The sequence below is a fragment of the Chrysoperla carnea genome, chromosome 1 (assembly GCF_905475395.1).
Source record: "Chrysoperla carnea chromosome 1, inChrCarn1.1, whole genome shotgun sequence".
In the NCBI taxonomy this organism is placed as follows: Eukaryota; Metazoa; Arthropoda; class Insecta; order Neuroptera; family Chrysopidae; genus Chrysoperla; species Chrysoperla carnea.
In genome coordinates, this window is record NC_058337.1 from 49,730,117 (window position 1) to 49,744,809 (window position 14,693).

At 27.6% G+C, this 14,693-nt stretch overlaps 1 protein-coding gene across 1 annotated transcript; it reads left to right on the forward strand.

Annotated features, from left to right (window-relative positions):
- Nucleotides 1–568: 568 nt before the first annotated feature.
- Nucleotides 569–10,967, forward strand: LOC123306122 (E3 ubiquitin-protein ligase RNF13). The gene is made up of 6 exons (XM_044888007.1): nt 569–721; nt 1,898–1,970; nt 2,032–2,241; nt 7,136–7,356; nt 8,233–8,407; nt 10,200–10,967. Exons 1-6 carry the CDS (start codon nt 647–649, stop codon nt 10,808–10,810), a joined length of 1,365 nt encoding a protein of 454 aa, XP_044743942.1. The 5' UTR covers nt 569–646; the 3' UTR covers nt 10,811–10,967.
- The last annotated feature ends 3,726 nt before the right edge of the window (nt 10,968–14,693 follow it).

Consider the following 14,693-nt stretch of genomic DNA (forward strand, 5'->3'; position numbering starts at 1 on the left):
AAATTTAAGAAAAGTTGGATTTAAAGTTTTTGATGAATGTAGTAGAAAAAAAATTACTGAATATTATTGTGTCATGATTAGATAAGAAAGATTTTTTTTATACATCAAAAACGTACCTATTGGTTTTAAATAATAATCTTTTTAAAAAGTGAGGTTTTAAAATATGAAATATCGTATTTTAAAATTTTTTAAATAATTGTTAGCATATTATTTTAATTAACTGACATGCCAACAACCCAGAATGACATTTAAATGGATTTTAACAAAATAAACAAAGAAATTTTAATTAACATACAAGGTCATTTGTATTATGACTAAATATTTGCATTGATATCCTCGGAAAAGTGTCATTTTGAAAAATATATATGTACCATTCGAAAGTGTTTTCTGATATAAAATTAATTGAAAATAGCTTTTTTTAATCTTAGGTACAAGATATAAATTTAAAAATATTCTCTCATAATTTGGTTCATGGAAAAAACTAAATACTTAATTTTTTTTTTTTTTTTAGAATTTTTTTCTGTAATAAATGGCTTTAAAAGTTATAAAAATAAACAGTGAAATAATGTGAAAAATTAATTTTATTAAAAATACTCAATTTTCTTCTTGCTATAATATCAAGTACAACAAAAAAGAAATAAGCAAGATGTTTAATCGTGAAAATTTTATTATATTGACAGTGGTGACCTTAGCGTATGCTGATATTTTTGTAATTCAACAAGTGAGTAGAATATTGATTTAAGAAATCGTTACCTTGTTCGATAAGGGCCATTTACTTTTATTCTTGCGTCACAAATAAAATGGTTAAGATTCCTTCATACAATAATTTTAACGGTAAGGATAGTCGGACACTATCGTATATCTAACGGCTATCTAAAGTTAACGCTATCTTTAGTGACTTATTAAAATAGCTCCTAGAACGTCAAATAAAAAACTTAATAAATGAATTTTCTACCAAGATTACAAATCTGTTGTCAGAGCTGATGAAAAATTCATAGTTTTTCCTTGTGATGGCATTCATTCACTGATCTATGGTTTTGCTATGCCTTTAATTAGTTCGAGTTAGCATGGGTCTACGGGGTTTTTGGTTACTCCTGTGATTTTTTAAACTTATCTAATTTATAAAAAAATAATGTTACAACTGATATTCAACACTTTCTATACAGGGTATTTCAACAATTAATTCAGTCAATTGTTTGTTTTCAATCATATTTAATTTGAGAAAAAACTATAATTCACATAAACGAAATTGATAAATGTGTAAGAATAAGTCACAGTCATAATTTTAGGCGCGGCTAAAACGTAGGGAATGTTATATAGCTTTTTTAACAGTTTTGTATCACCCTAAAATATATATAAATGACAACCTTTCGTTTTAATTACATTTAAATCACAAAAAATTGAATAAATTGGCTATTACGTAACATATTTTATTAAATTTTTTACAATTTTTTGGTATATATCTGGTTATAATTTTTATATATTTGAGGGAGGTGCAAAGTTTTATGTGGATTAGACTCTACTTTTTTGATGTATCCGAAAAATTCGCTGTAAATTTAAGATAAAAAGGCGAATTAGTACACCATTTACCTACTTAATTTCAGCTTTGTATTTTTTAAAGAGCTAATTTTGAACAGACCTGAGCTAACAAAATATAAAAACGGGATTAATTTATGTTTAAAAGTTCGGATTTAAACCAATATTGAGGCCTAATCGAAAAATTTCAAACTAGAAATCGATTTTTTGCTTGCTAAAGCTATGTTTAGTATTGTACACTGTAGTACAAACTGATTAAGTAGAATGAAAATAACCATGAGTGAAAATTATCGTAGTAACCTAGAATTATGTGAACGATTTTCAATGAATTAATGTGTAATAAATTATGTGTATTTTCTAGCGACCAAAGCATGAAGTTATATCAGAATTTCGTGACATGCCAGCTAGGTTTGGAAATTCGATCCCGTTTGAAGGTAAAAACAAAATTGTAAAAAATTTGTTTGAACAATTTCAATAACAAAATAATGTGCTTAGGTTTTAAGGGTCGAGTGGTTATTGCAAATCCTGTGAATGCCTGTGTTCCAATAGAACCACCTCCAACAGAACCAGAACCAGAATATTATGAGTGGAATATATTTGCATTGGTTCAACGATATGATTGTTCATTTGAACTGAAAGTAAGAAATGCGCAATTAATGGGCTATGATGGTGTAATTATTTATAATGTTAATTCAAGTGATCTAGGTAATTATTAATTTTCATTTAATATTCACTGATAGTTTAGTCATTAGCTAAGTTGTGTTTTCCGTGACCAATATTTGACAACGGATTTATAAACTACTTATTTACATATTAAATCGAAAATAAAAATAAAATTTTTGGATCCTTCTTTGAGATATTAATATACAGATCATAGTTTAATATCAGTTAATACCATAGAGATAATCCCATCGAGTTTTTATAGACATAGGAAAAGCAATAAGAAATTTTTGAACATAGTGAGAGAGGTAGATAGAGACAGAAATTGTAAGCTTATAAGGCAAGAGAGGCAAAGATAGCTATATGCGCCTACTTTGTCTTCCTCTCTACAGCTATACGCCCATACTTTATCTGCCTCCCTCTAGTTTCTACTGCGATTAATCGTTTGGCCGCGACTTTGCAGCTCCATGGTTAATACTGTATGAAGATGTAATGCTTATATTTTATTGGCGCATAGTGAGAGAAAATGCAAAAAACCTCGTCAAAATCAAAATCCCAAATGATATTTCGCAACAAGACAGACTGAGATAGAAATAGTTAAATTTTAGGATATTGTATTCGGAAATCGCATTGAGGGACATGCGTGAACGCCATACCAGTTTAAAGTTTGTTTTTTTGGAAAATAGTTCGTGTAACTAATTTCGAAGTTAATTTATGATGAAAAAATTTTTGAAGTGGTAGGTAACAATAAAAAGGGTATTCCTTTTTTTTATGGATACCATACCATTTCACAAATTAATTTTGAAATTTGCTGCCATCATATAATTTATTGTAGAATTTAATTTATTTCTTCAAAATTCTCCGTTTTCTATTATCAACACCTTCCAGTTTGTTTTAGAAAAGCTATAGAATTGAAATTGTTTGTTAAGTAATGTAAAAATTCAATATTTCTAACTTAAAATTGTGTTTTCACACTACCTGCACTTGCATAACAAAAAATATAAAATTGCAAGACTATTTTAACATTTGCAGAGTAGATTTTGAATAGAGCTGAGCTGGGTTGATTGACTTTTAGCCCTTGTTTAGATTGAGGTGGTTTTATTCCTGCAGAGAAATCCTAGAACTAAAAAAATTTCCTCTTCAAAAGTTGTTGGATTTTACCTAAACTTAATAATAACCATGTCTTTGATCTTGAATATAACCTTGTGAGATATTTCCACGTCAACTTGAAATTTTCAAATGATAGTAGTATTTTTTTACCCTGATTTTTTAAATAAATAAAAAATTTTACGTTCTGATATGTACCGAGGTCAAAAATATAGGTTTTTATTTGAAAATATGAAGTAGACCTAGAAATAACCTTCAAAATCATCATTAATCACCAACCACCTCGATACTTATTGGACTCTCTATATAATCGATACATTTGACAAGTGCTGCCTCTTTTATATCCTTTATATAAAATATATCAGAGTATATTAAGTATAATCCCATGTTTATAACGTTTAGAAATATTGATGCTACCATCAAAATTGTGGTATAGTTTTTCATAGGATCACCACCTATTTAGTCCATTTTCTTTTGTCCGTCGATCCGTGAACACGATTATTCTAAAACGAAAAGCGAGCTGAAAGTTTGGTAGCGTACTCAAGACATAAAAATTGAGTTTGAATTCGTAAATGAGCAACATAGATCATTAGGTTTTTGGGTCTGTAGAACTCATCTTGTAAACCGTAAAAGATTTGAGTATAAAAAATGTTCCTTAAAAAATAAACAATTTCGTTTGAAATATTTTTTCGTAAATGTCTTTGCCGTGAGGATTCAAATTAGGGCAAAATTTAATTTTCAATTTTCTTAAAAGCTATAAAAGATATAGAGTTAAAAATTTATGGGTAGCTTTAAATATTGAGTATATTTTTAATTATCTACTAAATCTATCCGATAATATTAAGGGGTTCAAAGGGGTCAATTTTCGAAGGTTGTTTTTATCATAATTTTCGTCTCTTAATGTTTATTAGAATGATATTTTTGATTGTCTATAAGTAATGTTTTTTTAAAGAAGCATTTAGGGAGGATGTAGAACACCTACCGAAGACCTGTAGTGTCTACACCTGTAGAACACCTGAGGATCAAAATATTGAATATTTTTCCTTTGATGATTATTGAGCGAGCTAAAATGAAATATCACAAAATTATAAAATTTTTTTGCTAAAACTGTTAATATCATAAAAATGGTAAACCAGCAAAGAATTGGATTTTATGAAAAAATTATCTTGCTTGAATAGAAAAACATCTTTTAAAATAAACAAGATCTAAATATATGTCTAAACTTTTCCATTATGCATACTTGTCCATGTTTTATATATTAATTAAATATTAATGAAATTCAAAAAATTTTCCTTTTACTTAGTAATTGAATATAAATTTACAGAGTGTACACATACAAAGATTATATAATAAGTGTAGTATAATTAGTGAACTGAAACCCGTTGAGAATTCCTTAAGACCTTATAGTTGGGTAGATTTGCACCCTCGGGGTAGATTTTCAGTACAAAGATACATACGTTAAGTTAGAAAATTTCACCTATTAATTATTTTGGAATAATTAAAGATTTTTTGAAATTTAAAGATTTTAGTTGTTCCTATTCTTAAGAGATACTTGAGTACGTAATTTACATAAAACTTATGAATTGTATTTTTATTGTAATTTATTCATTCGACATGTTATTTATACAACCCTAAATATCCGAAAATTCAAATCTACCATTCTAAAGTAGAAGTCGGCGTAAGTAAGGTATATTATATGTACAACGTTATTGGAGTTAGTGTATAAAAGAGGAAAATTTATAAATCGTATAGGTCGAGGTATATTTGTACTATCCTGTATGGCTATACCTGCCTTGTAGCATGTGCCCTTTATTACAAGTCATCATACTGATTGGTATGGTATGATGTCATCAATTTGCAATTATACAATGTAAACTGATATTATTTCATATTATCGTAATGTCAACATTAGTAGCTCAGTTGGTTAAAGCGTAACCAATTACTTTTATTTAAAACCCTTTTCTGTATCCAACTTACCCAACAAAATATTTCTCTATAAAAGGTGGTTAGGGAATTATTAGGGAGATACAGTGCATTTTTAACTTTGTCACTAGGCGATACGTCGTATTGAGTAAATATTAATAATTTCGTGGACACTCTATTTTCTTTTGTTTTTGATTCATATTCGAAGACTATCCCGAACAATTTTTATATTTAACCCGGTTGCAAGCAAAACTGATAATACACTCAATATATTTTTTATTTAATTCTATTAAAATTTATCTTATTTAATTCTATAAAAAAAAAAATAATATATTCATTACATAGAATCCAGTATAATTTATTTACTTTTGTGTATCGTCAGTCTTTACTAATATGAAAGGCAGCGCTAATGAACACTTATTAAAACTCTCAATGATCCACAGATCCCCAGTCTGTTGATTAGGTTATTCACGCTTATTTTTCTAAACACATATTAATAGATGTACAATACAAGTCCACCTCCAAAATTAAGTTACCTAAATTTTCGAAAGATACCGGACTAAAAATCAAAAAAGTGCATGACTAAAATTTTTAAAAATCTATTTAGTGACATCTACATTAATCCTTTTCAACCAAGCGCGGTTCCAGAAATTTTTTGATGGGGTCAATATAATTACATACTTTTATGCTTTTTTTTTTTGTTATTTGCTAAAACTGGATCTTTTGCGATTCAAGTTTCTTAGATATAAACTGAAGAAATTTGGGATACCACTCTTCGTATACGATTTTTATACCATGTATATATGAAAGATATACTAAATTTACTCCCAAGTTTGTAACACTTAAAAATATTGATGCTACGAACAATATTTTGGTACAGGTGTTCATATAATCACCTAATTAAGCCGTTTTCGATTGTCTGTCTATCGGCACGATAACTCAAAAACGAAAAAATATATCAAGATGAAATTTAGCGTGCTTAGGACGTAAAAAGTGAGGTCGAGTTCGTAAATGAGCAACATAGGTCAATTAGGTCTGGTAAACTGTTAGAGATAGAAACAAAGAAATTTCCCAATTTTTGCTATTTTCTTTCAAATATTTGAAAAAATCAATAAAATCACAAACATTTTTTCTTTAGAAATTTGATAAAATTTGTTAAATACAGTAGATTAATTCGGCCCCTGTCTAGTCCGGCACCCCTTGTAATCCGACATAACTATAACGGTAATTACAATGCAGATTTATTATAAATACATGAATTCTTCGTGGCTGAAATTAGAAAATGATTGAAATCTTATCACTTTGATATGTAATTTGTCGAATTACAATGTATTCTTTTTCAAAAAGTTCCGGATTAGAAGGAGATTTGTGGCAGTACTCTATAGTCCGACAAATTCGATAATTCGACTTTACCTGCGGTGCGGGTATACAGTAGTAATTTTGACCTAAAAAATAAAAAAATTGAATTATTTTTGTATCGTTTGAGATATCGATAAAATTTTTGTAAAAAATATTTTGTTTCAAAGTAATGCTGAGGATATCTTAAAAAATCCTTATCTAATCGTCAAATGAGCTGTATTTTTATGTTTTTGGGTCCTAATTGCCCTAAATAATCGTAGCTACGAAAATTGGTTAATTTTGTGATTGCTAAGTTTTTAGAAAGTCGATTGAATAAATGCTTCTAGATATCCTTTTGTATACGATTTTAGTCGATATCTTAGAAAATAAAATCATCCACTCATCAAAGGAATCTGAATTTTTTGTTTTTTAGGTCATAATTACTCTAAAAAATAAAATTTTTATTGAAATCGGAGACAAAAAAATTTTACCGATTTTTTGAAATATTTTAAATAAGTATTTCTTTTTTGTTTATTGTATTTTTAATACTATTTAAAAAAATTTTCTCTAGAAATAATGTCAGCCAAAGACCCAACGGGCATAATGATACCATCAGTATTCATTGGTGAAGAAGATGCAATGATATTAAAAGATTGTGCACGTTCCGATTTTAATGAGACTTCATATTATGTAGTTATTACAAGTGATATACCATTTAATATTAGCACACATTTGTTGGTACCATTTGCAATTATTGTTGGATTATGTTTTCTAGTTATGTTAATATTTATGGTAAGTGTTCACCAATATTATTATAACTAAGCTTACAGGACTATAATACTTGATGATAAGTCAACTTTACTGCAAAATTTATCCTGTTGAAGAGCCTTAACGTCAGTCTAAACTTGAAAGTCATAAAATACATCTGGTCTAATAACAGTGCACAAAACTTAAAACTTTTTTACATTTCATGGAGCAGTTAATCTCATCAGCGACCAATCCTAAAAAATATACATTACAAAAAAAAAAAAAATTTTTCTCTAGAAAATTATCTATAATATAAGTGAATAACTTTTTAGTCTAAAGTTTATAACGCTTAGAAAAATTGATTAAAATTAAAATTTGTGTATAGGTGTTCATAAAATCATCTGTCCATTTCCGTCTGTTTGTCCGTTAACAGAATAACTAAAAAGCACAAAGAGAAAGTGAGCTGTAACTACAGGGTAACGTTGAGTTCGTATACTGCAATCGAGAGTATACAGTTTTGCTTATTGAGAACTAAATCAATTCTAAACTTTAGAAATCTAGCGTATACCCTCTGATCTATACACCGATACCTTCTACTGATTTTACGATTACAGCACTGGACCCTTCTCTTTAATCATAAATTATAGAAGAGAAGTTTAAGCACAAAAATTGCTTCTTTTTTATGAAGTAACAAATAACTTTGATTTAAATATGAATTTAAGGTCAATTTAATCGTTCATGAAAGTATACATTATTTGACCATAAAAAGTTAATATATTATGGAGAAATTAATGCCCTATGACAAGAAGTATAAAACTACGTTTTTGCCAAACTAATCTACCAACATGCTGTTATTATCACTAATTTGCATTTCTAAAATTTCTGTATTATTGTAATAAGTATGATTTGTATTTTTTCCAGATTATAAAATGTATAAAAGACCGCCGAAGACAACGTAGGTACCGATTACCAAAATCTTCATTAAATAAAATACCAACATGTAAATTTGTAAAGGGTGCACCATACGATACGTGTGTTATATGTTTAGATGATTTTGTTGAAGGTGATAAACTACGTGTATTGCCTTGTGCTCATGGTATGTACATCAATTTTTTTTATTACATGTTATTTATTAATAATATATTACATTTAAATACAAATTAACAACAGACCTCATATACAAACTTGGAAAAAGCACATACATGTTCTACTAGGACCGGAAATTGACACAGATAAAAGAGTATCACAAAGACAAACACAAGAAAAACTGGCGATGGCTGCATTCATTATTGTTGCCTCCTGTCGTATACATAGACATAAATATAAATTATACAAGCTGATTCAATAATACATTGACAGACTTCTTAGGGAATGTATTCCTTGTATCAAATTAAGCCAAAAAATTCATATGAATCTATATATTATATACATTTTATTTTTCATGTACAGTCTGATTTCATAACAAAAACATGATAAAGATGAATTAATTTTTCTAAGACTTGATTTCCGAGATATTCAATCATAAACTTTTGGAGCAAAAATCTAGAAACTTCATAATCGTATACGATTTTTGTTGTTATTTTTATGCAAGAAATCTCAAAAAAGATGTACTTTCTATTTTCATATTTTTGTTATGAAACTTAATTACCTTGTATTCAAAAAATGAAAAGTTTTAGACCACATGGGAACTTAAGCTTGACGTTTGTCACTGTATTATTGAATCATCATGTATAAACGAATGTATAATCTTAAGTTCTTCTTAAGGAAATCATCATACTTAAAACATATAATTTAACATTTGAGCTATGCAAAACACATGTGCAACACCCGTAGCTTTAAAAATAAAATATAGTTAAAACAACAATAATTTGACATTCACAGGACAAATTATCATAATTCACAATAAAAGTAGAATTATCTTTCCCACGTAACAGAATCCTATAGCTTCATCTGCTTAAGATAGCATCTCTTCCCAGAGACGTCTCCCCTTCGGGTGACAAGTTGTTCTCAAGGAGGGAACAGAAGACACCTTGGTCTAGGTGCTGGGATTCATTTGCGATACCCCTCTTATGTATTATTATTATTGGCAAACCTCTGAAAATTTTTGAAATACCAAAAATTACGTAAGCAAATGTTTAGGTTGGTCTGGCAAAATATGTTATTCCACTCTTCAAATTGTTGGGAATAAATATAACATTTTTCAAACTGACAGCATAGTTTTTCTAATACTAAGAGTCCTCTAATCGACTCATAAAGAAAATTTTAATTTATGAATTTTGTTCTTAAACCCAGATTGTCTAAATTTTTAACGATTTACAATATAATAATAATTGTGCCTATGATAACTAGTTCTATAAAAAGAGTTAATATTATAAATTTATGATGTATTTATAATTTTCTGTTTCTTAAAAAATACGCAGACTCGCAGCTTTTGACCAGTAATTTTTTTTAAATAAATGACAATGTATTTTTAACCAAAGAGTATAAGATAAAGGAGAAGTCGCGTAAACAGGCCCGAATGCAATCTGGTATTTGTGTTCAAGTACTAAAGTACTGTGGTGACAGTTTAAATCTGTATTTACATAAAATTTTATATTTTTCTTTGTATTGAATGGAATAAACTTTATAAATTTCATTTTTTCGTTATCAATTCGTTATGGCACATTCCTACTCTCTAAAAATTCATTGGGATATCTCGCGAGTTTTACATTTTTATGACTGGACACAATCACTAGACGAGGCGTTGAAACTCGTATACTCTTTTTTAACATTGCTAGTAATGGGAGCCTCTCCTCTATCTTATAATCTTTGTTTTTAACATTAAAACTAAAACTCAAGAAGCATAATCTATGACACACAAATTCAAAACAAATATAATTAATTTACAGCATATCATTACAAATGCATTGATCCATGGTTAACAAAAAATCGTCGTGTGTGTCCTATATGTAAACGTAAAGTATTTGCACACGATGAACGCCCGGGACCAGATTCAGAGAGTGATAGTGAAGTGGATGATACAGTGCCATTATTATATCCAACAAATTCACAAACAAATCGTAATGGTGGTACGTTTGTTGTACAACGTGAGAATCCATTTCAACGTGCACGTCGCACGTTCTTAGAACGTCAACAACAACAACAAACAGTTCCCGTTGCAACTCGACCACAATCACAATCATCGTCTGAAACCGATTATAATCGACAATCCGATGATAATATATCCGAAAATAGTATTCTAAATCAATCAACTTCACAGAGTTCATCTTCAGATGCTGCTGATGTTGAACATAGAGAACAGCGTTCATCATTTAAAGCTTTATTTAACCGTATTCATGAATTATTCTCATCGTCTAATTCAGCTACAAGTACAAGTAATGATAATAATCAGTTCGCAACATCTTCAGCTCATAATTCAATTAATAACGATAATATTAGCGAGCATGATGCCGATAACGATAACTCACCAACAACATATGCAACTATAGTTGAAATTTAAATGTTTTTTATTATTTCATTCCCAATTTTTATGTTATATTATTTTAAAAAATAATAACAATAACAAAAATGATTGGGTTCAAATTTTAACAATGGTGTAACGAGCGTTTTATCTTTTAGATTTTTTTTTTGGTTCATTGAATCTGTTAATTAATTTAAAAATCAGGAAAATAGAAGAAATAATTTTTCACTCGAATTTCGTCTGTAAATTGTTAACAAGTTATTATACATTTCAAAAAAAATTCAGAATTTTTGGAAACTTATTTCCATTAGTAAAAATTTTAGTGTAAAATTTCAGATATTCATAAATTGTTTCTTCATAAAAGGTTTTTAATTTATAAATTTCATATCAAAGAATTTCGATTTTAAAATATCTTCAGAATGACAATTTTTTATAAATAATTGCGGGGTCGGTAAGAATCATAAATGATACAAAAAAAAAATCACCCCAATTTTAATCTTGATTCAATGAACCATTGTTTAATTTAGCGATATCCGCAAGTGTGTTCGATTGACAGGAGAACTCAAAAACGGTTTGAAATATTTAGCGATGTATTGTTGGTTTAAATTGTGTTTTTATCATTCCAGACTAATATTGAAAGCCGTATCAGTTATTGATGTATTGTTCAAGTATGAAGTTTTTTCAACCAATTTCGAACTCGCAAATTATTTTTTTAATAATTGACTTCAACGGCTATCAGTTTAATTTCTTATTTTTTCTAACAGTTAATATTCTATTTATAAATATAATGTTATTCTATTTTTTGTCAAATCCAGCTCGAACATTTGTCACTTGCGTACCATTCATAAATTATAAAATCTTAAATAGGTTTTGATTTTAATAAGTCGCCAACGTTTTTCATTGTAATCGATAACGATGTAAGGTATTAAATGTGCGTAACATGACAACTATAGAATTGCTAAGCTCGAGTAAAAATGAAGCGCTTAATCTGTTACAAGTTTGCGGTAAACGTTAAATTTTGTCTATTAAAATTATTTTCAAATCTAATCCTTTTAAGAAATGATGCCATTCCGTCACTTCGGCTTCAACCTGTATATCGACATTGCCTACGAAATGTTGCATAGTTTTACGAAGGTTGGCAAATCATGTTAATTTCTCACTGTTTATAGAATTCCTTCTAAGATCAACTCGATTCGTGAATTTAAAAAAAAATACTAGTATAACTCCTTGAATTTTTATGAAAAGTTCCAATCTTATAGATTTTTTATGAAACTTAACGTGAGTATTCATATAAGATTTTAACACTGATTGAGTCATAACTTCTTGATTTTATATTTTTTTTAATAATTCATTATAATTATAGTAATTTCCAATTTTTAAATTTCTTGTATGTTTATATTTTAAGAATGTTTTACGACTTATTTAATCCATTTATTGGCTCTTAAATGAGCTGAAAAGCGTATATCAGGGGAATTATTAAAAGAAGAGAAGTAGTTTATAATTGGGCATAGAATAAATATAAAAAGGTTTCATTTAAAATTTTTAAGAAATTTGTGTTATGAAAATTGAATTTGAAATGCAATATGAAGAAATTATGGCTCGTTTTTGTTGCATATTTTATATTTTATTTTGTTGCGAATGTTTCTATGAGAAGTTCTCATATAAAAATTACCTCGTTGGTCTATGTATGGAGATTAATGTGCCACCCTTCGAAGAAAACGTCGATATATTTTATATAAACTTGATAAAATAAACAAAACTTTAATGGTTGTGATGAAATGCTATTAAAATTGAAAAATAAATATTGATAACTTTTGCACGAACTATATGCAACCAATATTTTTATATAAATTAACAGCAGGACAAATCATTGTTAAAATTGAAAATTCGAGTACTTTGAAAAAGCAGAGTTTTTTTGAAGTATTGAAGGTAATAGATTGAAAAAATAAAATTATGATTTTTAAATCAATGTTTAATTAGCAAAGCCCTTTTTTTAGAAATATATTTATTTTAATTTTAATATTTTGACAAGCAAGTTATGGTCCAAGAAAAATTGGTACGTAAAATAATTATCATTGATGAGTTTCGTTTGTATAATTTAAAATTGTTTTTTGTTTTTAAATATTTATCATATTTGAAACGGTTTATGGAGGATTATTAGAGATTTGGTTTATTATTTTTTGGTGCGAGAGAATCTTTGCTTGGGATAGCACAGAAGTAATCAATTTTAAAAATTTGAAATAAATGAATGAATTGTTCGATCCAAAACTAACATGAGGTTACACTAAGCCCACTATAGGTCATACTAGGTAGTTTTGTAAATTATACAAGAAGTAACCGAAAATAACCACGATTTTTTATCCTTTTTTATGATAGTGTTGATTTGATACTCAATCTGTTGTTTACTCGAATTGGTAAACATAGATTGAATTTGCTTAAATTTTTTATTGTATTACTAGCCATTAACAACTTAAATAAATCATATCTTCTACTCACCAAAAAAAATTTTAAAATGCAAATAAAATTTACAAATAATACTTCAATAATTGCGTTTTTGAGTTTTCATGAATAAAATGCGAAAAATTGAAATAACATTTTATGATTTTATTTTTTATTAATAGAGAAAATTTTATTTTATTTGAAATTTATGTGTAAATAAGTTATCTGTAAAATATATATGTAAATTATTTATAGGTTTTTTTAAATAAAGAATTGTGTATTCATTGTTAATTAGCGCTTATTTTTTTAACGATATTTTCAAATATTTTTTTTGAGATCTGTATCCTTAATAATGTACTCAGGATAAATTAATACAAATAATTTGAATTAAACATCAGATGAAAAAATTCTAACGTATCTCATTATATTTTCAAGTTTCCAAATATCTATATTTTAAGATTCAATGACAATTTAAAGAATTACATAATATTATTTTATATTATAATCCAAATTTTTTCAATAAAACACAAAAATATTACAGTAAAAACTGTTAACAATGAAACACAATATTGTCCAGTACTAATAAACAATACACTTAGAAAAAATTCAGACAAACTGAATTTTGAGGGTAATGGTGACAGGAAAATTGTTTTCTTACCAAAGTAAAGCTACAAACCAAAATTCACTTTTCCCGAAGCTACACTATTACCAGATCTATTATAACTGAATATCTAAACTGAATTAAAAAATTTTATGTTATTGGGAACTTAACAAGAATTATGTATATACAAGCCGTTGAAAAATAATTCTTTTTATATCGTTAAAAAAAATTTCAATAAATTGAATTCGCTTCTGTTTTCCAAATATGTTAAATAAAATTATAATTAACTAGTCAAATTTTTTCAGTAAGAAAAATGTTAATATTCTAAGGGCGTATATACACGAATCTACTCAAAGGAAATGATATTGATTTGACTCTGAAATTACTAACCGGTTACTAACTCATTGATTACAGCTTTCGCACACGTGGTGACTATGAAATGATCAAAGTCTATAGTTTCTTCAACCTAATCGGTTACTTCGTTGTGTGCGTAGTCATGGTAGGGACAATAAAATCGATGCCAGCGCTTTAAGTGAAAAATTTTGGAGTTAAAGGGGGCTGTTATGACTAATTTGCAATTCTTTACATGTTAATGTAATAGAAATGTCAAATTAAAATTATTGAAAAACACGAATTAATAAAACTTAATGCATTAAAAATTGTGAAAATAAGAAATCAAATTGCACAAATATTATTTTTCAAATGTAAATTATCATAATTATTTATTTAAATTTGTGAGACAAGAATATTAAATTTTAAATGTAAGTCTTAAATGCAATCCATACAATAATATATGCATCCATACAATTCTATAATTAAAGTAGTGTATCGTGACCATGGAAACGAAACTCACGCACGGAGCGAATAGTTTCTTCAACAAAA

Bases quoted from the DNA above. Each gene is read 5' to 3' on its own strand.
- LOC123306122 (XM_044888007.1), top strand. From the start codon at position 647: ATGTTTAATCGTGAAAATTTTATTATATTGACAGTGGTGACCTTAGCG. The intron at 722-1,897 runs GTGAGTAGAATA...TGTATTTTCTAG, and splicing joins ATATTTTTGTAATTCAACAA to CGACCAAAGCATGAAGTTAT. The intron at 8,408-10,199 runs GTATGTACATCA...ATTAATTTACAG, and splicing joins TGTATTGCCTTGTGCTCATG to CATATCATTACAAATGCATT.